The sequence below is a fragment of the Lemur catta genome, chromosome 1, assembly GCF_020740605.2.
Source record: "Lemur catta isolate mLemCat1 chromosome 1, mLemCat1.pri, whole genome shotgun sequence".
In the NCBI taxonomy this organism is placed as follows: domain Eukaryota; kingdom Metazoa; phylum Chordata; class Mammalia; order Primates; family Lemuridae; genus Lemur; species Lemur catta.
Genome location: NC_059128.1, coordinates 84,265,145 through 84,290,685, shown reverse-complemented (window position 1 = coordinate 84,290,685; position 25,541 = coordinate 84,265,145). Strand labels below are relative to the sequence as shown.

At 42.4% G+C, this 25,541-nt stretch overlaps 2 protein-coding genes and 1 non-coding gene across 5 annotated transcripts in view; all 3 read left to right on the top strand.

Annotated features, from left to right (window-relative positions):
* The window catches only part of LOC123622762 (RNA polymerase-associated protein LEO1), a 33,142-nt gene extending 30,942 nt beyond the window's left edge, over positions 1 to 2,200 (top strand). Inside the window, exon 12 of the mRNA XM_045529342.1 lies at positions 1,967 to 2,200. Within this exon, the coding sequence (XP_045385298.1) occupies positions 1,967 to 2,071 (105 nt within the window). The 3' untranslated portion in view covers positions 2,072 to 2,200. The remainder of the gene's footprint in view (positions 1 to 1,966) is intronic.
* Positions 1,830 to 1,933, top strand: LOC123631188. The gene has a single exon (XR_006733055.1). It is a non-coding gene; the product is annotated as a U6 spliceosomal RNA (small nuclear RNA).
* Positions 2,201 to 14,965: 12,765 nt separating the features above from the next.
* On the top strand, positions 14,966 to 20,732 carry LOC123622746 (RNA polymerase-associated protein LEO1-like). Of its 3 annotated transcripts, XM_045529321.1 has the most exons (6): positions 14,966 to 15,175; positions 15,754 to 15,888; positions 17,310 to 17,445; positions 18,080 to 18,263; positions 18,831 to 18,928; positions 20,543 to 20,732. In XM_045529321.1, the coding sequence occupies exons 2-6, from the start codon at positions 15,755 to 15,757 to the stop codon at positions 20,597 to 20,599; spliced, it is 609 nt and encodes a 202-aa protein (XP_045385277.1). In that variant the 5' UTR covers positions 14,966 to 15,175; position 15,754; the 3' UTR covers positions 20,600 to 20,732. The 3 variants fall into 3 exon arrangements, with proteins under 3 accessions (XP_045385277.1, XP_045385285.1, XP_045385271.1); XM_045529329.1 differs by lacking the exon at positions 18,831 to 18,928; XM_045529315.1 differs by lacking the exon at positions 20,543 to 20,732 and having other exon boundaries at positions 18,831 to 19,237.
* Positions 20,733 to 25,541: the final 4,809 nt, after the last annotated feature.

Genomic DNA, 25,541 nt, shown 5'->3' with positions numbered 1-25,541 from the left:
ACCCTGCCTTATCTTCATAGCTTGTGGGCTGCCTGTTTCTGTGTCTACAGGGACCTGCATTCATGACCGTGGTAGCGAGCTTTCTTTTAGCCTCAATAAGAGTCTTTTGGCATTTGCTGCATTTACATATGACACAGGGATGGATTCCAATTACCTTTAGTAAGGCATCCACGTGCGTAATTTCACAAAAGGAAGTCACCCTGAAGGATTCCCTCACCTACGGCCCGGGAGTCTGAGGAGCGACATGCCTTGCAGCGTTTTACTGCGCTCGTGTGTGGCTGCCAGGGAAGTCAGTCCCGGCAGGCTTTCCAAGGCAGGATTCCACAGCTGCTCATCCCAGACAGTGGATTTGGACAGGTGCTGATTAGACTCATTCGAGAGTGCCCTGGCCACTCCTGGCTGCGGCGGGGCCTATCCAGGGGCCCTCAGGACAGGCTACGCCAGCTTGTAGAAGCGTCATGCTAGCTCTCCTTTTAACCACTCTAATTTAATCTCATTAAAGAATTTCAGAGCTGAAAAGATCAAACACATTAAGGCTTACTTTGGGAGGTTACCAGAAAACAGTGCTGGCATTTAGTGTTTAAGATTGTTCAGCTGAAAATAAAAGGCAAGCAGTGTGATTGAACATGCTCTTTGCCTTTGCTGATGTGGGGTTGAGAGAGAAGAATTCACGTTTGCTCCAGGCTAGGAGGTAGGAAGGGAGGGGCATTTGCTACATCTTGGGGGGAGGATCCATCTTGCAGTATTGCTGTTTGGGTGACTTTCCTGCTGCTGCCAGGGAGTGAGTGGAACAGGACTTCGCTAAATTCCTTAGTGTAGATTCGCTTTCCCCTTTGAATTCTCCCGTGGCACTGCAGGTCTGCGGGTATACATTTGGGATAATAAGGCAGGAAACAAGTGTGAGATGCTGTCTTGTCCCTCAGAGGGCCAGCCATGGGGACCACCAGGAATAAGTGGGCTTGCCGGGTTGCTCTGCATCTGGAAGCATTGTGTGGTCACAGCAGCAGGATGCCTGGCTTTCCCCAACTTCAGCCTTTAAACCATGAGGAGGCTGGTTAATGGCATTTTGGAGTGTCATATTCAGTGTCAGTTCATTTAAATCAGTATTTGATATTTTTTGGATGTTGATGTGTTCAAATAACTTCCTTGAATTGTTTGTTTCTATTAGAGTATTATACAGAATGATTTTAAACAGAAGAAACTTGTGTATGGAAGACCTTTTAATGTCTTCAAATATGTTCTTAAAAACCTTTATGATGGGAATTTTTAGTACACCTAAAACAAGAAATTGTTATAAAAATATTGAGTTTTAAAATTCCGCATTTCAGATAATGCAAAGTGGTGAAATGCTGAGGAGGCAGAGGAAAAAGGTTGAGTAATAACCTGATCATGGTAAAATCGTTCCGACAGGACGAGCGGTTCTGCAGGCCAGACTTCCCGGGGAGAGCCCTGACCCTTCCCAGGGCAAACGCTCTTTCCAGCGCCTGCCCGCCCTGCTCGTGTACAGCCCTTTCCCCGTGAGACATGAGCTCACACTTGCTAACCCCTTACGATTTCCCTCACAATCCGTGGGGGCCTGAAGCTGGGTTTCATAGTTAGTTTGTGGTGAACTTTGCAAAGCTGTCATTTTGGACTGCCTCTAATCCCTGTAGATTTGAAAACTGGACGTGACTTTGACCGCTGGTTTTATGCTCCTGGCGAGTGTTCTTATGCAAACAGTTACTTTATTTTGAGTTTTCAGAGGGTCATTCAGCTCAGAGCTATTTGTGATAAACCATCCTAGAAATGTTCTCTATTGACTTTCAGACTTAAAAATGTGGTCTGTTTACATGCTTACTTTGGCAGCACACATACTAAAATTGGAAGGACACAGAGATTAGCATGGCCCCTGCGCAAGGATGACATGAAAATTCGTGAAGCATTCCGTATGAAAAAATATATATAATTATACATTTTATCTGTTTAGGAAGGTGAGCCTTCTGGAAAGAGAAAAGCGGACGATGATGATAAAGCAAATAAAAGGCATAAGAAGTATGTGATCAGTGATGAAGAAGAGGAAGATGATGATTGAAGTATGAAATGTGAAAAGATTTTATATATTTTATTGTACAGTTATAAATATGTAAACATGAGTTATTTTGATTGAAATTAATTGATTTGCTTTTGTGTAATTTTAATTGTAATAAAAAAATTTAAAAGCCAAGTCTCTGTGTTTAAGAAGTGGTTTTTCAAAAGCAAGTTGATTTTTTTAAAAAAAATATTTTATAGAGATGGGTTCTATGTTGCCCAGGCTGGTCTTGAACTCCGGGCCTGTGGAGATCCTTCTGCCTCGGCCTCCCACAGTGCTGGGATTACAAGCGTGAGCCTGTGTGCCCCACATCCAGTTGATTTTGCTAACACCTTGCACAGAGTCTTAGGTTTTCTTGAGTTCCTGCTGCTCTGCCCTACCCCACTTCCTCCCACAAAGAAGCCTCCGGCCAGGGCCAGGATTCTCACAGTTCTAGAAACTGGAAAAATCGAAGTGTTGGCAGGGCCACGCTCCCTCTGAAGTCTCTTGGAAAGGATCCTTCCTTGCCTCTTCCTAGCTTCTGGTGATTCCCAACAATTCTTGGCTTAAGACAGTACTGAAATGTCTGCGTCAGTCTTCACATGACCTTTCTTCTTGTGTGTCTGTTCTGGGTCTCTGAGTGTCTCCAGGTCTCCCTCTGTTTCTAAGGACAGTATTCATTGGATTTAGGGCCAACCCTAATCCAGTGTGACTTCATCTTGCCTACTTACATGTACAAAAGTCCCATTTCCAAAGAAGGTCAGATTCTGAGGTTCTGGGTAGACATGAATTTTGAGGATCACTATTCAACCTTCTATAATAATCGTGGTAAATATTATCATAGACAATTTTTATTTATTTTTAATTGTGCTTATTTTTTTGAGACAGGGTCTTGCTTTGTTTCTGGGCTGCAGCACAGTGGGGTCTTTTACATCTCACAGCAGCCTCGAACACCTGAACTCAAGCGATCCTCCTGCCTCAGCCTCCCAAGTAGCTGGGACTATAGGCACGCACAACCACACCTGGTTAATTTTTTTTTTTTTTTTTTGGTAGAGATGGGGGTCTCACTGTTACCCAGGCTGATCTCAAAACTCCTGGCCTCAAGCAATCCTCCCACCTGAGCCTCTCAAAGTTCTAGGATTACAGGTGTGAGCCTCTGCACCTGGCTGTAATGCAATTTTTAGAATATTGTATTAATGTAGAATTAATGCAGAAAATCTGTGATGAACAAAATGTCAAAATTTTAAATAAAGACAGGATCTAACAGGTCTAGGATTAGGGTGAGGCAAGTGAGAAAAGTCATACGGGGGCAGAACTGGAGTCTGTCTTTAAGATTTTGTTTATCATGAATTTTTTGCATTAATTTTGATTTTTAAAAAATACTGCATTACAATATTATTTATCTTGATTGCTGAGATTTTGGTGCCCCTTGTATTTGCTAGCAAGGTGAGTGTCTCACTGTTGCAACCTAGGTGTGGCTGTGCTTTCTCAGAGCATGGCAGCTGGGTTCCAAAGGTGACCACCCCGAGAGAGTACCAGGTGAGAGTGGTATATATTGTCTTGTTTTTGTACTACCTTGTATGACCTAGCATTAAAAGTCACACAACCTGGCTTCCACCACATTCTGTTTGTTAGAACTGAGTCACTAATGTGAGCCCATTTTCAAACAGAGGGAAATTTGATTGCTCTTGATGGGAGGAATGGCAAAGAATTTGAGGGTATGTTTTACTTACAGCTTCTGCCTCTACTTACCTTCTACCCTGCTTCCTTCCTGGTGCTGTTTAATACACTCTGGGAGTGGTGGTTGTGGGAGGCCTATCCTGAAGCCAGGTTATAGAGAAAGAAAAGTGACTTTGAGGAAGGTCCTGAGTCACCATGTCATTGTGTCACTTTCCTAACTCAAACATCTTCAATGCCTTGCTATTTTCTGGCTTATCAAATTGAAACTCCTATGACTGGTTTTAAGTTCTAACCCCTTCCTTTCCAAGGTGACATGGGGTTTTTTTGGTTGTGTGTGTGTTTTTTTTAATTTTGCTAGTGGATACTTGTGTGTCGGTTATTAAACTCTTGTCTCCCATCTCCACACCAGCCCTTCTGTGCCTGGCACCGCGATGCCGGAGCCGAGACTCCACAGCCCGGGTTTCAGCTTTGCCAGCTGCCCCCTGTTAGGGGGCGCTAGAGGAAGACGGGACGCCTGGATAACAAAGAAAGGATTGCTCCTTCCTGTTTGTTCATGGAACTTTCTGGGGGCTTCCTGTTGGCTTGCATTTTTTATGAGGGGGCCACCAACACTTCACCTCAGCAGAGGCGGTGCCTTTCTGCAGCAGCTGAGTCCAGTTTGCAGTTTTATCGACACTTGGAGAGCCAGCTTCGTTTCCCCCCTGAGAGACATCAGACCAGCTGGACAGCTGCCCTTCCTCAGGTAGGAGGAGCCGCCGCTCCCAGGGGCCCCTTAAGTTTTCAAAAGTTTAATAATTCCACCTCTTCCCTGTGTCCCCTCAGCCCTAGAGGTGGAAGTTGCTCTCTGCATTTGCTGCCTCTGTGGTCCCTGAGTTCCTCTTATAATCTGAGTAACCTAGCCGATAGCTTTAAACCGATTTACAACTTTTAAAAATACTCCATCTGTACTGATGTGTTTTCTGACTAGAATCTGACTAGACGGTCAGGAAAATGAACTCTCAAAGCTGGAATGTGGGGGTTGGTTTGGGTTCGAATGTAGTCAGAGCTCCTCACCAGTGGGAGGTGGGACCCCGGGACTCCCCAGCGCTTGCTGGTGCCACGGATCAGATTTTCTCCTGTGTTTGGGCCGTCAGTAGCTGCTGCACTTGTTTGTTAGTCATCGTGACTGTGGTGTGGGACGGATATTTCTGAGTGCCCTGGAGCACTTAGAGAAAGAAAATGACAAACTTAGATCTTAAATGTTCATCTCAAGTCTTGGTTGGAGAACCAGTGAGCGTTCATGACAGCCCTAAAAGGTTCTCATATCTTGGAGCCACAGGGCTGAGGTAGCTGAAAGTCAAACAGCGTTTAGTTGTGTGGTTACAGATTCATAACGTCAATTGAATTCACAGCCTCTGTGAGTCTGTCATGTGAAAGTTAAGGCAATGATTGGGAAGGAAACAAGGAATGGGGATGTCATGGACAGAAATTGTGTCCTCCGAAAACTCATTGGTTGAAGCTCTAACCCACCCCTCAATGTGATGGTATTTGGAGGCAGAGTCTGTCAGATAATTAGGTTTAGATGAGTTTGTGATGTGAGGGTGGGGCCCCTGAAGGGATTAGTGTCCTTAAAAGCAGAGGAACAGAGACCAGAGCTCACTCTCTCATGCAAACAAAGAAGAGGTCATGCGAACTCACAGCAAGATGGTGGCTGCCTACAAGCCAAGAGAAGAGGCCTCAGGATGGAGCCTACCTTGCCAGCACCTTGATCTTGGACTTCCCAGACTTTGGAACTGTGAGAAATACATTTCTATTTTTTAAGTTATGCAATCTGTGGTATTTTGTTATGACAGCCTGAGCAGACTAAGACAGGGGATCTCTGTTTGGACCCAGATAAGGCTGAAAAACTCAAATGTCCCAGTCACTCGGAGCCTCCCTGGTCCCCTGTGTCTGAGGAAACTAGTCCTTTTTTTTTTTTTTTTTGCTTGAAAACACTGTGATAACATCACCTGGGGGCAGTTCTCATTCTTCTCAAGACTTACCCAACTGAGTGCTGTCTGACTCACCTTTTTACCAGTAGAGCCACCACTAGGACCTCATCATGCTCCAACAAAGCAAGCACAGAGTCTGAAGAAGTAGCTTATATGTACCATAGGAATTATAAGATTTTGCTAACAAATATAGGCAGAAGCCTGGGGAATATGTGTGGAAGTGGATTCTAAGAATGTGAGAGGAAGGATAGAATATAACACTAGCTTGGGCCAAATTTATTTATATGGGTGCACTTACATATTCTGGATTTAATGTGTTAGAGCTATATTAATAGCTTGACATGGCTCTATACTTGGGTGGTTAGCCAAACTCAGTGGTAGCCTACATTTAATGAAGTTGAGAGGCCAAAGCTTCCCTGGCATTATGTGGAGGAGGGAATCCAAAGGCTTAGGGATACAGGAATGTTGGAGTAGACTTACCTTATGTGACCTGCATACTGCCCGTTCCCTCCCCCAGCTACATTCCTTGAGAGGGCCAAGTGATGCTCCTTTCATTAGGACGTTGAAAAACATATTAGTAAGGGGGGGACATACATCCCCCCAAAGCTGTAGGCAGGCATGAGAGGAGATGCTGCCATTGAGATGGGATCCCAGAACAGAGGCCAAGTAGCAGTGTTTAAATGCCAGAGCCAAGATGATGGGCCTGTTACTAAAAAGTGCAGCAGGAATGTAGCGGGACAGCAATCAGAATATTTTGATCTGCAGAGGTTTTTAGTGGTAGCTAATTGATCATAGTGTCCCTAGGAATAGAATAGACGGGCAGGCTACCAAAGTGTTGCTTGATCTGTATAATTGTATTATTTGGGGCAGTTCTTCAGGATTCTTCCTCACGGGGACCCAGTCTCCCCTTCGATTATATCAACATCCCCTTGAGGAAGGATCCTGAAGCACTGCCACAAAATATATTGTAAATCTTCCTGCAAGCCTTCCCCAGAGGAAACCAGCCATTTACTAGAGTGGCTATGCACTGGGGAAAGGAAATTCCCAGAATTTGGGGGTTTCTAGATACTGGCTCAGGTGATGTTCATTCCTAGAACCTAAAATACAACGGTGGCCCACCAGTCAGAGTAGGGGCTAATGGTGGTCAGGTGATAGGTTTAGTTTTAGCTCAAGTTCAGCTCACACTATGCCCAGTAGATTTGCAGATCCACTTTCTGATTACTTACCCAGTTCTTTTTAAAAATTTTTTTTATTTTTATTTTCTAAAATCTTTGTAGAGACAGGGTCTCACTATGTTGCGCAGGCTGATCTCGAACTCCTGGCCTCAAGCGATCCTCCTGCTTCAGCCTCCCAAAGTGCTGGGATTACAGGTGTGAGCCACTGCACCCAGCCTCCCCAGTTCTTAAATATATGAAAATTGGAATAGATAAATTTTGTCAACTGAGAGATCCCCCATGCTGTCTTTCTGATCCATGAAATAAATACCATGTAGGAGGGACCAAGTGGAAGTCCCTGGAACTTCTTTTTCTTACTAGGATAATAAACCAAAAACAACACTGCAGCCTGGAGGGAATTGCAGAGATGAATGACACCATCAAAGATATGAAAGAAGCTGAGGTGATGACACCTCTTAAATCCTCCATTGGCCTCACCAGTTTGACCTGTGCAGATGGCAGATTGATCTTGGAAACAACAAGTTATCTTAAACCTAATCAGGTGATGACTCCAAAAGCAGCTGCTATTTCGTATTAGTATGTTTACTGGAGCAAATCAATGTCTACTGACACCTGGTATGCAGCTTGTTTACCTAACAAATGCTTTTTTCTCCATATCGATATGTCAGGACGGACAGAAACAGTACGCCTTTACTTGTTAGCCCAATGGCACAACTTCGGTCTTGCCTCCGAGTTACGTGGACTCACCTGCACTCTGCCATAAAGGAGTCCGCGGAGATCTTGATCATCTTGACATTGCACATATCACACTGGTCCGCTGTGTCAATGACATTACTCTGATTGGATCTGACGAGCAGGAAATAGCAAGTACTATACTTTAGATGCCTTAGCAGTTAGCATGCAAACCAGAGGGTAGGAGATAAACCCCATCAATACTCAGGGGTTTGCCACCGCAGTGAAGTTTCTGGGGCATGTCTGGATAGCCCCTCCAGAATGAAGCATAAAATGCTGCACTTTGAACCACTTACCGTTACAAAAAGAATGTTTGGTGGATCTTTTTGGATTCGGGAGCCAATGTACACTTTATTCCATTGTGCTACTTTGACCTTTTGCCAAGTAAGGCATAGATGCTGCCTGTTTTGAGTGAGGACCAGAGTAAAAGAATGTTCTGCCCTAAGTCTAGGCTGCAGGGCAAACTTCTCTTCCATGGGGGCCTAATAACCCAGCAGACCAATGATGCTTGATGTGTCTGTGGCAAACGCCACCGCTGTGTGAACCCTCTGGCCAGGATCAGTAAGAGAATGAGTTCAGGCCTTTTGGGATTTGGAACATACCCATGCCCTCTTTTGTAGATAACCCCTTTTGAGAAAGAACTACTGGCTTGCTTCTGAACACTTACTCATGGGACATCAAGTAGCCACCCAGCCTGAGCTTCACACTGTGAACTGGGTGTTTTCTGTCCCATCAGCCATAAGGTTGGGCGTATGGATGGCGCTCTAGCACCAATCTATCATCTGGGCCCAACGAGGTCCAGAAGGCAGGAGAACGTTTCTTGAGTAGATGGCTCAGACTCCTGTTAAATTGCTTCTTCTGTCTCCTTCTCCAAAAGCAAGAAGCCTGGCTCCAGTTATCCTCAATATATTTACTCATCTGTTCAGTCCCCCATGTACAAATAATAAAATGACTACGGATATTTCTCTCAGCTCTGGGCCACGCACAGCAGCCATGCAGACCAAGTTCTCATTTAATTTATAGCTCAAAAAGCTCTACTCATACTGAGAATTAAAAAGACTGCAGTACTCATAGTTCAAGAAAGGGGCAGCAACTCTGCAGACACTTAAAGAAAACACCCAAGAAACTCAAATGGAATGAAATGAATGTATTAGGCACTCAGGTGTACCGTGCCAAGTGAGTGAACGTTTAATACAAATGTGGATAAATACGGACAAAGCAGGCTTCTGTGAATATTCCCCTCACAGTGCAGATGCGTGCAGTGTCGGGCCGGTCCTGGACAGCACTGTTGTCAGATACTGTTAAGTACTTTCTGTTTTGGTTCATAATTTTGCTCCTATGTTGCTATGTATTTCAGCAGGAAGCCCTGGCAGCTGTTGGTTAACAGATGTCTTTGTTAGGGAGCCACAATCACAACTGAAGCTACCGTCACATCTGCTTTGTGACAACCCAGGGGGATTATGACAAGAGAAAAGCATCAGCATAACTCCTTTGCGGGAGATGTCTTTTCTTAGACTTTATAAAATGGTGCAAATTATTCATTTGGCTGTACACTGCTACTGGTACATTGCACTTACTGACTTACACATGTTAATTGGGAAAACAGTCCTAAGCCATGGTAGCTTTTCATGTTCTAGGAACTCATACATTTTGGCCCCGGCTCCTGATTCTACAGGACAAGTTTCTTTTGTATACTTAGGCTGTCTTAAGGATGCATCATTTTTAAAAAGCCAACAATTGAGGAAAGATTTATAACATTTTTACAGAATTCTTAGGTTTTTTGAAGGGTAAATACTAGTAAAATTTCTCTAAAGAATATATCACAAGACTGTCATGTGTTAATTGATTTGCTGAAGGAAAGAAAGGCCCATTTATTAATTAGGTGTGTCTAGCTATCAAAAGGTAGTGAGTCCATATGGACCTGGAGTTTTTTCTTTTGAAAGGTTTTTAACTATAAATTCAGTTTCTTTAATAGACATAGGACTGCGTTTATTAAATAGGTTGTCTATTTCTTTTTGAGTGAATTTTGATAGTTTGTGACATTTAAAAAATTGGATCATTTAGTCTAAGTTGTTGAATTCATGTGTATAGAATTATTTATATTATTCCCTTATTCTTCTAATATCTGTGGATTCTGTGGTGATATCCTCTCTTTTATTTATGATGTTTATAATTTGTGTTTTCTCATGTTTTTTAGTCTGGCTAGAGGTTTATCAATAACATAAAGATCTTAGAGAACCAATTATTGGTTTCATTGATTTTCTGTTGTTTTTCTATTTTAAATTTTATTGATTTTTTTTGTTTTTTTTGTTTTTTTTTTATTTTTCCTTCCTTTGACTTGCTTTGGGTTTCTTTTGCTCTTCTTTTTCTATTTCCTTAAGGTAGACGCTTCAATTATTGATTTGAGATCTTTATTCTTTTCCAAAATAAGTATTTAATGCCATAAACTTCCAAGGACTTTTCACTGCATCCCACAAATGTTGTTATTTTATATTTTTGTTTTTATTTTAAAAAACAAATTTAAAAAATTTTATTGATACTTCCCCTTTGACCCAGGGATTATTTTAGAAGTACTCTGTTAAATTTCCAAGTATTTGGAGATTTTCCAGTTATCTTTCTGACATTCACTTCTAATGTAATTGCATTATGATCAGAGAATATATTTTTTACAATTTTAAAAATTGTGTTAAGTATTGTTTTGTGACCTAGGATATGTGTCAGATGTGGGATTTGATTTTACCCTATTATAAGCTGTCAAATTAGGCTGTTAATATTTCATGGCTGCTGGCATTAGTGTATACATGTAATTAGTGATAAATAATAAGCTCCTCATCTCAATAGCCATAAGTAGCATCATTTTTACTTTGCTGAAGTGGGCATTTACAGGAACCATTAGAAGGATTAGGAGTCTCTCAGCAGTGATTATGTGGATAGACCGGAGTCAGGTGACCTTTTTGCTGTTTCACTTCCTGGGTGGCTTTGGACCAGGTAATAACCACTCAGAATTCTTGATCTGCTAAATGAAGAACAGACTACTTCACGTGACTATTTCATGTAGGCTGAGAAAGTTCAGCAAGGAGATTTAAGGGAAATTCTTTAGACCCTTATAGTCATATGTAAATACTCACCTTTATGAAGGTGAATGAGGAGGCAGAGGGCTGATCGTGGCACTAGTAATGTTGAAGGACCTGGGACCACACAAATATTCATAACTGATAAAAATCAAGTTAAAATAAATACCTAGTAATTCATGTTAGCTCTGAAGGAACTGATAATTGAAAACAGAAAGTCTTGGTACTGGTGGTTTACTTTTGATTGAATGAATAATGAGTGTCTCGGGTCTGTAACATCTGCTGATGGCTTCTTGCCGGGGTCACTGACACAGTCCTTTAGGGTATTTGCTTTCTAGAGATCATTTTTGCCTACACCTCACTGACATTCTGGGCTGAGAGAATGTATGTGGGGGCCAGTATGGATCTGTAATTTTGAAGCCTATACTTTTAAGTGAAGGACAGACACGTGGGGAGAGCTCAAGTCTCAACTTTGAGTATCCAGAGACTGTCGGAGGTCATTTGGGATCCTGGGCAATAAAGAGAAGTGGGAGAACAGGGACGCAGAGAAAAGCAGGGAGGAAGTGCCTCCTGGGGAATGTATCAGTCATGTATTGCTGCATAACAAATCAGCCCCTAACTCGGCAGCTTGAAACAACATTTAATACAGCACACAGATCCTGAGGCCAGGAACTCAGGAATGGCTCAGCAGGGTGGTTCTAGCTCGGGGGCTCTCACAGGCTGCAGTCCAGGCGTGGCTGACACTATGTTATCTAAAGGCTGAAGCTGTTTCCTAGATGGCTCACATGGCTCTTGGCAGAGGCTTCAGTTTCTCACCACGTGGGCCTCTCCATAGGCAGTTTGTCCTCACAGCACAGCTGGCTTCGGCCAGAGCGAGTGACCCAAGAGAGAAAGAGCAAGGCAGAAAAGCCACAGTGTCTCTCAGAGCCTAACCTCAGAATTGAGGTTGTATTCATTCCATTGATCACGTAAACCAGCTGTGACACAGTGTTGGAGCAAACCACACAATGGCACAGAAACCCGGAGACCTGTCTTGAAAGCTGGCTATCACAGCGACTTGGCCTTTCACCAACCAATGTTGTCTCTCTCCAAAGACACTGTAGTCAGGCTTTGGCGGGCCAGGCTCAAGGAGCTAGTCTGAGGTCGGTTTAAGGAAGAATTGGCTTCTGAATCTTGGGAATATGTTGAAGTGGTGGGCCAAGAACTACCTGTGTAAAGCACTTTAGAGAAATTAATACTGTGCATTTCCCCCCACCCCCACGTGGACAGTTATAGTACGACCATGGATCTGTTTGGCGATATAGATGACATTTCTTCAGAGAGTGACGAGGACAATCTACTACCTATTCCAGGACAACCTGTTGTAAGTAAAACCGCTAATCACAACCGATCCTATTATTCAAAGCTAAGAAAAGTTTCAGAGGCTGACGGGTCCGTCTCTCTCATGTTGAGAGGGGACATGATAACTAAACATCTCATGAGTGGGTGACTTTCTTAGCTGTATTGGGAATCCATTTCTAGATATAAGAAGGCACAGAAGGAACTTCTCAGGAGGAGGCTGATGCCAAGCTTTAGGGCCTGGACTGTGAGGAGTCATAATGTGAAATCTTTGATTTAAAGGTTTTTCTTATTCAAACCTGTGCCATGAAGCATGGGCTGTGTCAGTGTTCTCTGGTTTTCATAGTTGCTTTGTATTGATGGGTTGAATAATTTCACACTTCTTTTGCTGAGTATATCATGCACAATAGATAAGTCAACAAAATAGATACCTTTTCTTAGTAATGCAGGCAAACAGGTCTTGTTTCCTATGGGTTTTTTGTTTGTTTGTTTTGGTTTTGTGTGTGTGGACGGTAAGGGTTTTAGGGAGAGGCTTGGAAGGGTGGCTGACTGTTTTGTCCCTAAAGTGGTGTCTAAATTTACTATCTGTCAAACCTGCATCTGCCTAGCACAGGAAAAGTAAACCGAGAACATTTCTTGTATCTCTGCACGTTCTCATTTCTCTCTTAGGATGAATGTGGAGTACCCCATGACCAGCAGGAGGAAGAGCCCGTTTCTGAAACCACAATGGAAATAGAAATTCCCAGTATCAATTCTGATTTAGGAAATGAATTGTATTTTGTTAAACTACCCAAGTTTCTCAGCATAGAACCCAAGTAAGAGAGTACTAATTAAAACTTTTAAGATATTGAATAAAAATGTGTAGAATGTAAATATTTTTTCTTATTTATCATGACTTGACTAAGCACAAAGATAGGAGATTTCTTATATAATTCTGAAAAAAATACATTTAGGAGATGCTATGTCAGAAAAACGATGAATATACTGGTGAGAGAATTTCAGTGCTAATAATTTTTCTAGCATTTTGGCACTTTCTTTTAAATGAACAGATTGCAACTGATGAATGTGTTTTTCACTAGTATAAAGCTAAAAAATCATAAAATGAGAGTGAGAAAGTTTGCTAAAGAAATCACAGATTTTCAGTGCAAAAGCCATTGTGAATCTAGAAAAGAAAATGATTTTGGACAACAAAATAGTGTCAAGTATTATTCACCAAGGCGCATGCATGCAAACTTTTGTGCAGTTAAACACAACATGTTTTCTAAAAAAATATGTAAAGATAGACCATATGTCACCTGTACTTTAGAAGACATTTCATCAAGGAAGATTTTGAATTATTAGTCACATTTGGAGTTTATTTAAGGCATTATGTTTTACAAACAAATTTTAAGAAAGTACAGTAATTTGCATACTTCCTTGAAGGTTTACATGAAGTTATTTGTCTACTGTGGTTTTTAGAAACGTATTGGTACATGCTATAGAGATAAATAATTTATAGTATTAATCATATTCATTATTAAATATGGCTAATATAGCATTAAAAACAATTTTTAGACCTTTTGATCCTCAGTTTTATGAAAATGAATTTGAAGATGAGAAAGTGCTTGATGAGGAAGAGAGAACCAGGTTAAAATTAAAGGTACCCTCCTACGCGCTATTCCTTTTTCTCTTTTGACTTTTTCCTTTTATAAAGTAAACACAGGGATGACAACTTGAGACCTGAACTTATGAAAATGATCTTTCATGTTTCCTGTTCAATCAACAAATAGCTCTTTAGACTGAGGAATTAAATGTCTTTTCAGAATATTTTTAGGGGAGAAGGTATATTTTTTATCCCTGTAGAATTATCACTTGCCTTTTTAATTTTTTTGCAATTGTAATTTTTTGACAGAAGATAAAAATTCTTGAAAATTGTTAACTACTTCATTATTATAAATAACAGTGTAGCATGGTATATGGAACTGCCTCCATATTATAGTGGGTTGACCCTAGCAACTTTTTTTTTTTTTTTTTTTTGAGACAGAGTCTCACTCTGTTGCCTGGGCTAGAGTGCTGTGGTGTCAGCCTAGCTCACAGCAACCTCAAACTCCTGGGCTCAAGCAATCCTCCTGCCTCAGCCTCCCGAGTAGCTGGGACTACAGGCATGCGCCACCATGCCCGGCTAATTTTTTCTATATATATTTTTAGTTTTCCATATAATTTCTTTCTATTTTTAGTAGAGACGGGGTCTCGCTCTTGCTCAGGCTGGTCTCGAACCCCTGACCTCGAGCGATCCACCCGCCTCGGCCTCCCAGAGTGCTAGGATTACAGGCGTGAGCCACCACGCCCGGCCCCTAGCAACTTCTGACAATAGAAATGTCGCAGGCTGTTTATGGCTATTCTAATAATGCACAAAAATGTCATTAGGTGGTCCTCTCTAGATGGTCTGGGATGGCAAAATACTACCATTCCTCACACAGGGATGTTGTCTTCCTTAACAGGGTTTCCCTTACAAGCTTCTGCCAGGGGCCCCGGTGGTAGCACTGGGCAGGGTCAACTTTTATGTTACTTTTGTGACTTTGGAGTTCCCTGCTATATGGGTAGAGTAAATTTGAACTCAAACACAGGGCAAAGCACAGGTCTCAGGTTTTAATTTGTTGTTAATTGCTTATTATTTTAAAAGATTTTAAATTTCATGCCCAGAGTGTCCCTGTCTCACAGCCCTTCCAGTGGCACTGCAGTAGGCAGAGGTCTCAAGTTTAACTGCTTGCCTCCTGTGAACCTGAAGCCTTATCCTCTCTCCTTGGGAGCTCTTAGTGTGTCTGATGACACCTCAGCCTGCATCCTGCTTAGCTTCTGTTTCCACTGCTATGAACGGGAGCTCAGAAAATGTGTAAACAAAGTGGTTAGTTTAACCAAAATCTCCAGGTATTTGAAGCAGGTGGGTTCAGTGTTGCGAGATCAGCTATTTTTTTGTAAGCTTGTTCTATCATTGCCTATCAATTCGTGGCACATGGTTATAAATCACTTGAGGAACAAAGAACAGTTGGTTAAATTGGTTTTCTAATGCCTCTGTGTTCTGAACTAGGTAGAAAATACTATACGATGGAGGGTACGCCGGGATAAAGAAGGAAATAGAATTAAAGAAAGCAATGCTCGGATAGTCAAGTGGTCAGACGGAAGGTGAGCACAAAATGCCTGCAGAGTATGGACATGCCCAGGGGGAGGCCTGGGATGAGTAACACTTTCTGTGTAGGACCTTAGTTTGGGGTCATTTTTCATTAAAGAACTGTCAAAATTTAGGGCTGTGGCATTACACCTAGCAAAACCTGAGGGAAGTTAGCAGGGTTGAGGTCACATAGCTGTGCTGGTGGGACCCTTTACAAGTGGACCCAAGATGTGTTCAGAGCCATTTCATCTCCGTTATCGGTGTGAACGGCTAAGGTTAGCTCCCCTTGGTGAGGGTGAGATACTGGACATTACAAATGGATATTTTTTAAAAATTGTTTGTTTTGCTAAGGATAAGGTAGAGATTGGGAAAATTAGAAAACAATTATATTTCAACTTGAAAAGAAGATAGATTTTACCACTTTTTACTTTGAAAGGAGATAGGTTATTTACAGCACTTTTTCTGGTTTTCTTATGAATTCAGTATGAGGACAGGCTCCTACACTATTTTAAGTAAAGCTAACAGGGTAGAATGGAAGCTGTCGGAGTTGGTAAATATCCACCCTAATACCTAAACCATTTCTCATTTCCAGCATGTCTCTGCATTTGGGCAGTGAAGTGTTCAATGTCTACAGAGCCCCACTGCAGGGCAATCACGACCACTTGTTTGTAAGAGAAGACACTGGTCTACAGGGACAAGCTGTCTTTAAATTCAAACTTACCTTTAGGTAACTATTCGAATGGACACGTGATTACTTGCAGTTAAGGAGCAACAAAAGCCCGACTCTCTTGATTGACATAATTTCAGTCTGGTTCTGATCCACTTTTAGCAAGTTTATTATAAGTCGATATTTCTTAGGGGCCCAGTTCACACTGTCAAAATTCACAGGAGACTATTTACAACCCAGAAGACCGCTGCATTAGCCCACACTGATCAGTGCACTTGGTAAGAGGCCTAGCAGACTTGCCTTTGCTGCTCTGCAGGTCCTTTCCTGTGAGAGACATTGCCCTGGGAGGCAAAGCCATCTCAGAATGGTGCTGGGGTCCGCCTGCAACAGATGTGACCTGCTGCGGCTCCCCCCGGGCAGCTGAGTTCACTCACTGCTGCGGCCCCTTCCCCACACCTTGCCTCCGAAGGACACAGGACTGTTGATTAGGAGGCGGCTTTCCTAGAGAGGTGGAGCACTTAAAAGATGAGGGTCCTTTCTGGGGTCATGGAAGTATCCTAAAATCAGCTTGTGGTCCTGGTTGTACCGCTTTGTAAATAAAAAAATTGTTTCATTGTTTACTTAAAGTGAACGAATGTTATGGTATGTGAATTATACTAAGTAAATCTGTTAGTCTTTTTAAAAGCTGTAAGGGACCACCCCGAGGTTGTGTGGTTGAGGAAGGGTCTCAGTCTCACTGATTTCTGATTCATCTACCTCACAGGGATGGTAAATCCATTAAGTGAAACAACACATAAAACGTCACGTCCAATCCAACCTTCTACTGATCTCTTCTAGAATGGCATCCTGAAAGACTGCAATTCTGAGCTTGCTCTTTCTCACCGTACCCCGCGCCCCACTATGGGATAACATTTGACTGCTCGGCGCAAGTTCATTCCTTACGTCCCCTCTCTGTGGCCGTGGTGTCTCCTTCAGGGACCCTCTCCCAAGGATCATCTTTCCTTCTCGTGTACTTAACTAAAAGCTGCCCTCCTTCAGTCAGGAAGGCATTTCCTTCTGTCCCAGGACTCCTGGCCTAGTTGTATTGTCCCCCTGGGCTGTTAGGAACCCCCTGCTGCTATGGGGACCTGCCTCCTTGCTTTGACTTCCTTCCTTTTCCAGATGGAGGGACTCACCTTTAGTTCTCCAATTGTGTCATCTGGCACCTGCACCACCCTCACTAAACTGAGATGTCACATTCCTTCTCTCCTCCCCATGGCCGCAGTCTGGGGCAGTCTTTGTAAAAGCCTTTGACTTCACAACCTGGGAGGGGAGGCGGAGAGGGGAGCTGCTCAGGGAGCCCGGAATGAAGGACTGTGGCCCCGCTCTGCCGAGGGGCGGCGGGGGGGGGGGGTCATCTGTATCCACAGGTGCTTTTGCTCTTGGTATGATTGCCTGCACATGTTCTCAAACAGCGAGACATTTTTGTCCATTGCCCGCAGACCTCACTCTACCGACAGTGCTACACATAAGAAGATGACCCTGTCACTTGCTAAAAGAAGTTCAAAGACACAGAAAATTAGAATCTTACCAATGGCTAGTCGTGATCCTGAATGCCAGCGCACAGACATGATGAAGGTATATTTGCTACACTTTCTCCTGGCATATTTTGGGTATTAAGATCTGTGTTTTCCAGAATATTAATTTACCATTTCTTATGGCCACTGCTATTTTATTTCTTGTAGTTATCAGGGAGCCAGCTTAACCTTGTAAGTGTGTAGTTAGCCACAGTAACGTCTATGGCTGCTGGTGAGATTACAGCAAAGGACTCAGATGCTCTCCCTCTAATGAGCTTTTCTTCTTTAAAAACTTACGATTAAAGGGAGCCATTGCGGAGTCTGGTAGAGCCTGGGCAGGTCAGGTGTCTGGTTCAGGGACGGACAGAAATAGCCCCTGCTGCCCCAGGGTGCCAGTCCAGGCTGGGTGCTTCTCCCTGGGCAGCGAGTGGCCGCCCAGAGGACGGTGCAGCTCCTGAGGACACGCCTGTCCCCGTTCTGACCAGGCCGGTCAGTGTGAGGAACCGCTCCTGCCTCTTCACCCTTGTCTTGCCTTCACACCTTCAAACCAAACCACACAATCTGTGTGTATGGTATGGCACAGGGGACAGCTATTGTCCTGGACCAGGCATGACACGTTCTTTATGGCAAAAGTGGGTTCAACTGAGCATGAAAGTAGTTCCTTTTTTAAGTTGATGGGTTTGTTTGCTTTATAGAAAGAAGAACGCTTGAGGGCTTCCACCCACCAGGAGTCTCAGACAAGCCATCTTCGGGAGAAGCAGAACCAGCAGGGGCTGAGCGCCCCCGACCAGGACTCTGGGAGTGACGAGGAGGAGGAGGAAGGCGAGAACACCTTCAGCCTGGCTGCCATCAAGAACTATTACCAAGGGGAACCCCCAGGTGAGTCGAGTGTGGAGGTCACATCTCAACATTTCAGTGTGCCAGGGCCTGCTTTGCTCTGGTGAGCTCTTACTCCTTGTTCTACCGTGATTTACCTAGGAAAATCGTACAAAGGTCTTTTTTTTTTTTTCCATTTGTTTTAGTTAGGACTACTCTCCCACAGAAAAGGTTAGCTGTGAAAATAAGGCATTGCCAACATCAAATCAGTTATAGAATTTATGTCTTTGTAGAAGAAAATGTATAACAGATACTTCCTCGGCTTGTACTAATATAATTAAGAACCCAATATCCAAGCTTCATCATTCTTTAAAATATGTGCATGAAGCTTCTTAGGTATTTAAAAGTGATCAGATAACCTCCCTGAGAACAAAACCTCTCAAATCTAAGTCACTGCATCATGTCTGAAAGTTATATTCCTCATCCCATTGAAACTTTAAAAAACTTGTTGGCTCCTCCAGGAAAAATGTACAGTGGGCAGTTAACAATATTCAGCAAAGGAAAATTCAAGAATGAATTGGCCATCATCTTTGAAGGTCAATCCCAGGTCTAAAATTCCTTTCCTTGCAGAGGAACAAGCCAGAACCTATTCCTCAGACAGTGATGAGGGATCAGAAGAAGATAAGGCTCAAACAGTACGCAAAGCAAAGAAACTCACCAGTGACGAGGTGAGACCAAATGTATTCATTTCCAGGGTTTTACCCTGGACCCAGGAGCCAACTCCTGGGAATGAGCAGGAGTGCGGACAGAAGTCTGCAGCATTCCGTGAGATAAATGCAGTAATAGTAGGAGTGGCCCAGAGGAGGTTCCAATACCTGTGCCCAGGTGGGCCTTGGAAGGCTGCACGGAGGAGGAGACCTCTGTTGCATGTTGAAGAATGAACAGAAGCTTGAAAGCACACAGGCCAGGGTGGGCCCCTCCAGGTAGATGGAACGGCCTGTGAGGAAAGGCACAGGGCCCGAGACAGCAAGTCTCAGCTAGAGAACTACAAATGGTTCAGTGTGGGTAGAGCAAGGGGTATGTCGTGTTGTCTCCGTGGGAAACTGGGTATCTTCATTGTCTGGATATGAAAGTAGTTGAGAGTTACTTCATTTCCCTGTTATCAAAGTATTTTTCCTTTCTTTGTTTCCTTTTCCCCCTCATAAGATCACAGGTACAAAGAAATTTTAAGTCTTAATTATGTGAGAGAAGTGCTATGTTATTCCCCATAGGCCACACTCACTCATCCAGTGTTTTCTGAACACTTACACTCCATGGTTCTAGAGACACAGATAGGAGTCAACATCACAGTCACATAAATGTTTAATTAAACTTTGGTCACCTGCATGTTCATTTTTTTCTTTCTATATAACACACATACATAGGTACAATTGTCCCTCGGCACCTGCAGGGGACTAGTTCCAGGACCCTCCAGGATACCAAAACCCTTGCATGCTCAAGTCCCTTACATAAAATGGCATAGTATTTGCATATAACCTATGTCCATCCTCCCATATACTTTAAATAATCTTTAGATTACTTATAATACCAAATACAATGTAAATAGTTGTTATAGTTTATTGTTTTTAACATTTGTATTATTTTTTGTTTTTTTCAAAATTTTTTTTATTTTTTGAGACAGAGTCTCACTCTGTTGCCCAGGCTAGAGTACCGTGGCGTCAGCCTAGCTCACAGCAACCTCAAACTCCTGGGCTCAAGCAATCCTCCTGCCTCAGCCTCCCAAGTACCTGGGACTACAGGCATGTGCCACCATGCCCGGCTAATTTTTCTATATATATTTTTAGTAGAGACGGGGTCTCGCTCTTGCTCAGGATGTCTCGAACTCCTGAGCTCAAATGATCCACCCACCTCGGCCGGCCTCCCAGAGTGCTAGGATTACAGGCGAGAGCCACCGCACCCGGCCTTTTTCAAATATTTTTGATCCATGTCTGGTTGAATCCACAGATGCAGTGGCCCAACTGTACTGAATGTTAGATGGAGAAAATAAGTGAAGTACTAAGGAAGTAGGAGAACATATTTCAAGTAATTATGATAGGAATGCCAATCAATCAGTCTAGAATGCAAAGTGTCCCTCCAGCCCTGACCACTGCCCAGGGGAAACGTAGGTTCGAGTTGCCCGATCTCCTAGAAACAGTGTCTGTGAGGACACAGGTTGGCTGCTCGCAGGGGGTCAAGTTCTACTGTGAAGAGCTGGCTTCCCCAGTGTCAGCTGAGTACTTTAGAAAAATTTTCCAGAAACGTTTTATATTGAATTTTACATCGTCTCTTTCATATCTGTTCAGGAGGAGAACCTTCCCGAAAGAAGAAAGCAGGGGGTGAAGAGGAAGAAGACGATCTAAACCCCTAAAGTGCATACTCATTGTATATGTTGTATTCAACAGTTTGTTTTAAAACAATGATGAAATGACTTGTTTTGATGGAAATGAATTACTTTTGCGTAATCCTAGTTGTGAATAAAGTTTTCAAAAGCAAGTCTGTGACTTTTGAAAATCCAATTTTCCCAGTTGAGATTATTTTGGTAACTGCTCAGGGTGGGTCTTAGGTTTTAGTGGATTCCTGCTTCTCTGCCCCGCTTGCTTCCTCGGTCTGGCACACAGGTCTGTCTAAGTTCAGCTCACGTGGCCCCTCCGGGCTGTCCTCCCTGTCCTGCTGAGCTGGGTTCTGGGCCCTCCTGTCCTCCGTAGTCCCCTTGGCATGGCGTCAGTTCCACTCACCACATGGCACTGTGCTCTCAGAAGAGCACAGGTACAGCAGGGAGCTTTGATGGGCGCCGTGTGGGCCTTACCATTCCAATCCTCAGAAGCCCTTGCAGGGCAGGAGCTGTCATACCTCCTTTTACAGATGTGGAAGCTGAGGTTTAAAGAGCTTAAGATCCCTGTACAAAGCCTTTTCTCCTCAAGTGAACAAACTTTTCTGAGACAAGGGATAGGATCTTACCTGCACAGCAATCACATGCAGAGCAGATACTTTACTGACATAACGGAGACAGATACCCACAGTATCTACCTGTGGTATAAACGGACACCATTAAATTTAGGGAAAAGAGCAGTGGGAAACAAATGCTGGAACTGACTTCTAGCTCTGTGACTGCTACAGTAGCTGGAGCGTAACAGGCACCTAGTAAATATTTATTGAATGATCAAACCAGTGGTATTATCTTGGGCAAATCACTTAACTTCTCTGACATGTTTCCTCAACTAAGTGGGGTTTAGGCTTGACCACGTCAGTCTTTCATAATCTAATGTTTATATTTCTCTACCTCTGAAAGTTGAATACCTGATATATTTTTTAAATGTTTTGTTAAGTAGAAATGATCAAAGGAAAAAAATGGGCTATCTCACCATGCAGAAAACCCCGATTTCCATTCTATTTCCTTCCCTTTTATTAACAGCATAACTTCATGGTTGTAAACACTTTCATAATTAGCATTAGGTCCTGAAAGGGAATGTAGAGACCCATTCAGAACACTGCGAGGTACTAGCACAATTTAATTGTAAGATCAAATATTCCTTTTATGGGGCTGGCCTTGAGGTCCTGGTATGTCTGTGAACAGGGCTGGGGCTGGGAATTGGGCTGGGATCTCTAGGCCCTCCACCCTTGCAAACCATGCAGGAAAGCTTAAAATTTGAAGGAAAAAAATGTTTGGCAATTTTGGACCCACATGTGGTCAGCCACCCCCACTATTTGGTACCTAAAAGAGGAGGGGAGCCACCAGGCTGAGCATTTTTAATTGGACTGCTTTGGAGGAAACGGAGAGGCCACCATCTCCCCACAGCCACAGTCCCTGGCACTCAAGTCCCCTCGGACTTAGGGAGCAGCTCACAACTCAGGAGCCTGAGCCTCCCCGACTCACCAGAGGGGACGTGCATCAAGGCTCCCTGAACGTGAACATGAAGCTCAACAGCCATTCTCAGAAAGCCAAACAACAGTAAAGATTCCAGGGGAATTTCTTTATTCCCCTACCTTGGGAAAACCCTGAACAGTTTAAATCATCTGAGATTTACCCCTACAAGTTTCTTCAAACCCATTACATGTTTCACTGATTTTCTCATTTGCTTGATGGGTATGATATGGGTGACTGGTAAGTTTTTGCTTTACTATAAAAATTATTTCTGGTTTATTAGCAGGACTGCCTCCCATCAGGTCCAGAGTGTACCTGTCCCAGGACCCTGCTTCTTCAAATCTGTCAACTCAGCCCAATCTTATGAACAGACAAGACCAAGTACTGATATTAGGCTGAACCATATGAAATAACTATGTTTATGGGTAAAAATGGTCAACTGTTGACAATTTTATATGGTTCAACTTAATAGGGTGGTTAGTCAGCTCAGATTGTCCTAACAAAATGCTATAGACTGGGTGGCTTTAAATAAGAGGAATTTATTTTTCACATTTTTAGAACCTGTAAAGTCTGAGATCAAGATTGAGTTCCTGGAAGGGCACAGTAGCTCACACCTGTAATCCTAGCACTTTGGGAGGCTGAGGTGGGAGGACTGCCTGAGCTCAGCAGTTTCAGACCAGCCTAAGCAAGAGCAAGACCCTGTCTCTACAAAAAATAGAAAAATTAGCCAGGCATGGTGGCGCATGCCTGTAGTCCCAGCTACCCGGGAGGCTGAGGAAGGAAGATCTCTCCAGCCCAGGAGTTTGAAGTTGCCGTGAGTTATGATGACACCACTGCACTCTGGCGAGGGCAACAGAGTGGGGTGGGGAGGGGAGGGGGACGAGAAAGAGGTAAGGGGAAAGAGGAAAGGAGAAAGGAAAGGAAAGGAGAAAGGAAAGGAGAAAGGAAGAGAGAAAGGAAAGGAAAAGAGAAAGGAAAAGAGGAATAGGGAAAGGAAAAGGAAAAGAGAAAGGAAAAGAGAAAGGAAAAGAGAAAGGAAAGGAAAGGAAAAAAAGAAGAAGAAAGCATTTACAGTGTTTTGGATATTTGAGCATTAGGAAAAAAATGTATTTCAATACCTGACTTCATGTGACAAAGAATGATGCATTATTACAAAGGTAATTTTCAACCTTTTAAACATAATTAAAATCAAATATAATTCATTCAAAAGACTAAAAATAAAGTATTCGAAATTACAGAAGTTTTTACACTGTTATGTGTATACTTTTTAAAAACAATTCTTAAGCAAATCTAAAAATTTGAAACTGAATCAAAAACTTCTTATATTTCTTTTTTGAGTGAAGGTGAATTTTCAAGTCCTAAAAATTGCTCTATATACCCACCAAGAACAACGAAGAACTTGTGCTTAAGCCTTACACCCTCTGAATGTACAGACTATAATATCTGAAAGATTATTTCCTGTTTTTGAGACAGGGTCTTGCTCTGTTGCCTGGACTAGAGTGCGGTGGTGTCATCATAGCTCACTGTAACCTCAGACTCCTGGGCTCAAGTGATCCCCCTGCCTCAGCCTCCCAAGCAGCTGGGACTACTGGTGTGTGCCCACCATGCCTGGCTAATTTTTCTATTTTTTGTAGAGACAGGGTCTCATAATGTTGCTCAGGCTGATCTCAAACTCCTGTCCTCAAGCGATCCTCCTGCCTCAGCCCGGCAAAGTGCTGGGATTATAGGCATGAGCCACCGCACCCAGCCCTGAAAGATTTTAGGCCAATTAATTTCTTCACGTTAATTAAAATATACTGACACACTCTGGGAATCCAAGGTGGGAGGACTGCTTGAGGCCAGGAGTTCAAGACCAGTCTGAGCAAAAGCGAGACCCGGTCTCTACTAAAAATAGAAAAATTAGTGGGGCATGGTGGTAATGAAAGAATAAAGTTGGACAGTACTGAACTTGCAAAGAAATGGAAGTGGCTATGGACCCTAGAGAAAGCATGATCCTTGGATTTATTGGGAGATTAACGGTGGTGGTTCTTGATTTTATAGAGAAAAAGAGGCAGCCTTGGGAACACAGAGCCAAAAAACGTAAGATTTTATGAAACTCCATAAATTCTTTCATCTTATTTTAATGGCAGCACGAGTTAAATATAAAGTATAATACAACACGACTAACATTTTATCAAAACATTTTTTTCTTTTATAATTTTTATTATATCATGGAATCCCCCTTTTAAACAAAAACACATCAGATACCCAGTCAATTGGAAAACAATTTACAAAGTTCTATTTACATGTAACTTTTCCAGAGTGCACCTCTTGCACAAAGCAAGTATGTGGGCCATTTCATTCAAATAAGAAGAATCTGCAATTAAATGATCAAGATAACTCTTTTTGAAGTCTAACAATCTGTTAATTTATTTAACACAAAATGTTTATTTGGTTTTTTAATCACAGGCACCCTTAGAAGGTGTATTTTACCCATTCTTCAGACTTTACTAGGCTTTAATTACAAGTATACAGCACCCAAATCCATTTTAATAGTGTTAATATTTGCCACTAATATTGAGTTTTTAATATATAGATAGACTGGAAAAATCAGAACTTCAAATATGAATATAAAATTTTATAAAATGGATAATTAAAAGCTTTTCCAAAAACAGCAATTTAAAAATGCAAAGAATATTCTTTTAGATAACCAGTTAAGTTGGTTAGACCACAAAACTTAAGGTCTTACAAAATCTTTGGCTTAAAAATCAAGACAACTTCAAAACCCTAACCTGTTTATTCTATTACAAAATTTTAGAGCAATTTGGAAATACTGAAAGTTACTGAAAGGTCAAGAGGTGCCAGATTTTTTTAAAGATCAAAGTAAACACCATTTTTCTCCCTTATAATTAAAGTTCTTTAAAGATTTTCTATGTTCACTTGCATGAATGTTCATAAAGTTACTTATGAAGAAATCTTTTCTTCAATTACTTAATGAACTATTGTAGTACAGAACTGGAATGGTACAAGCAAAATACTCAACTTCATAATTTGATAAATAAGTGAAAAAGATATTATCCATGAATATGACACAAAATTCTAGGTAGGGTCCTATATACCTATATTCAGAAAAAAGCTTATGGGAGGAAGGGGGAACCTACTTATCAATTTATTGACTTACAGGACAATGCAAACAAGGATGGCTGGATGACAGTGTAAGTCACCAATTCCTTCCGGTAGCCTCAGATAGTGCTCCACACCTGACTCCCAACCTTTGACGGTACTGTGCCATCTCTATAAAATCAAGTACAATTCAAAAGTTGTATATGAAAAGGAAAAAGCAGGGGGAGGGAAGCAAGAAAGCGAGACTTGCTAACTTGAAAAAAAAAGTCAGTGGCCTGTAACTGAAAGGGAATAGTGCAAAGTTAATCTTGGCCCCTTTAAAACACTGGATACTGATT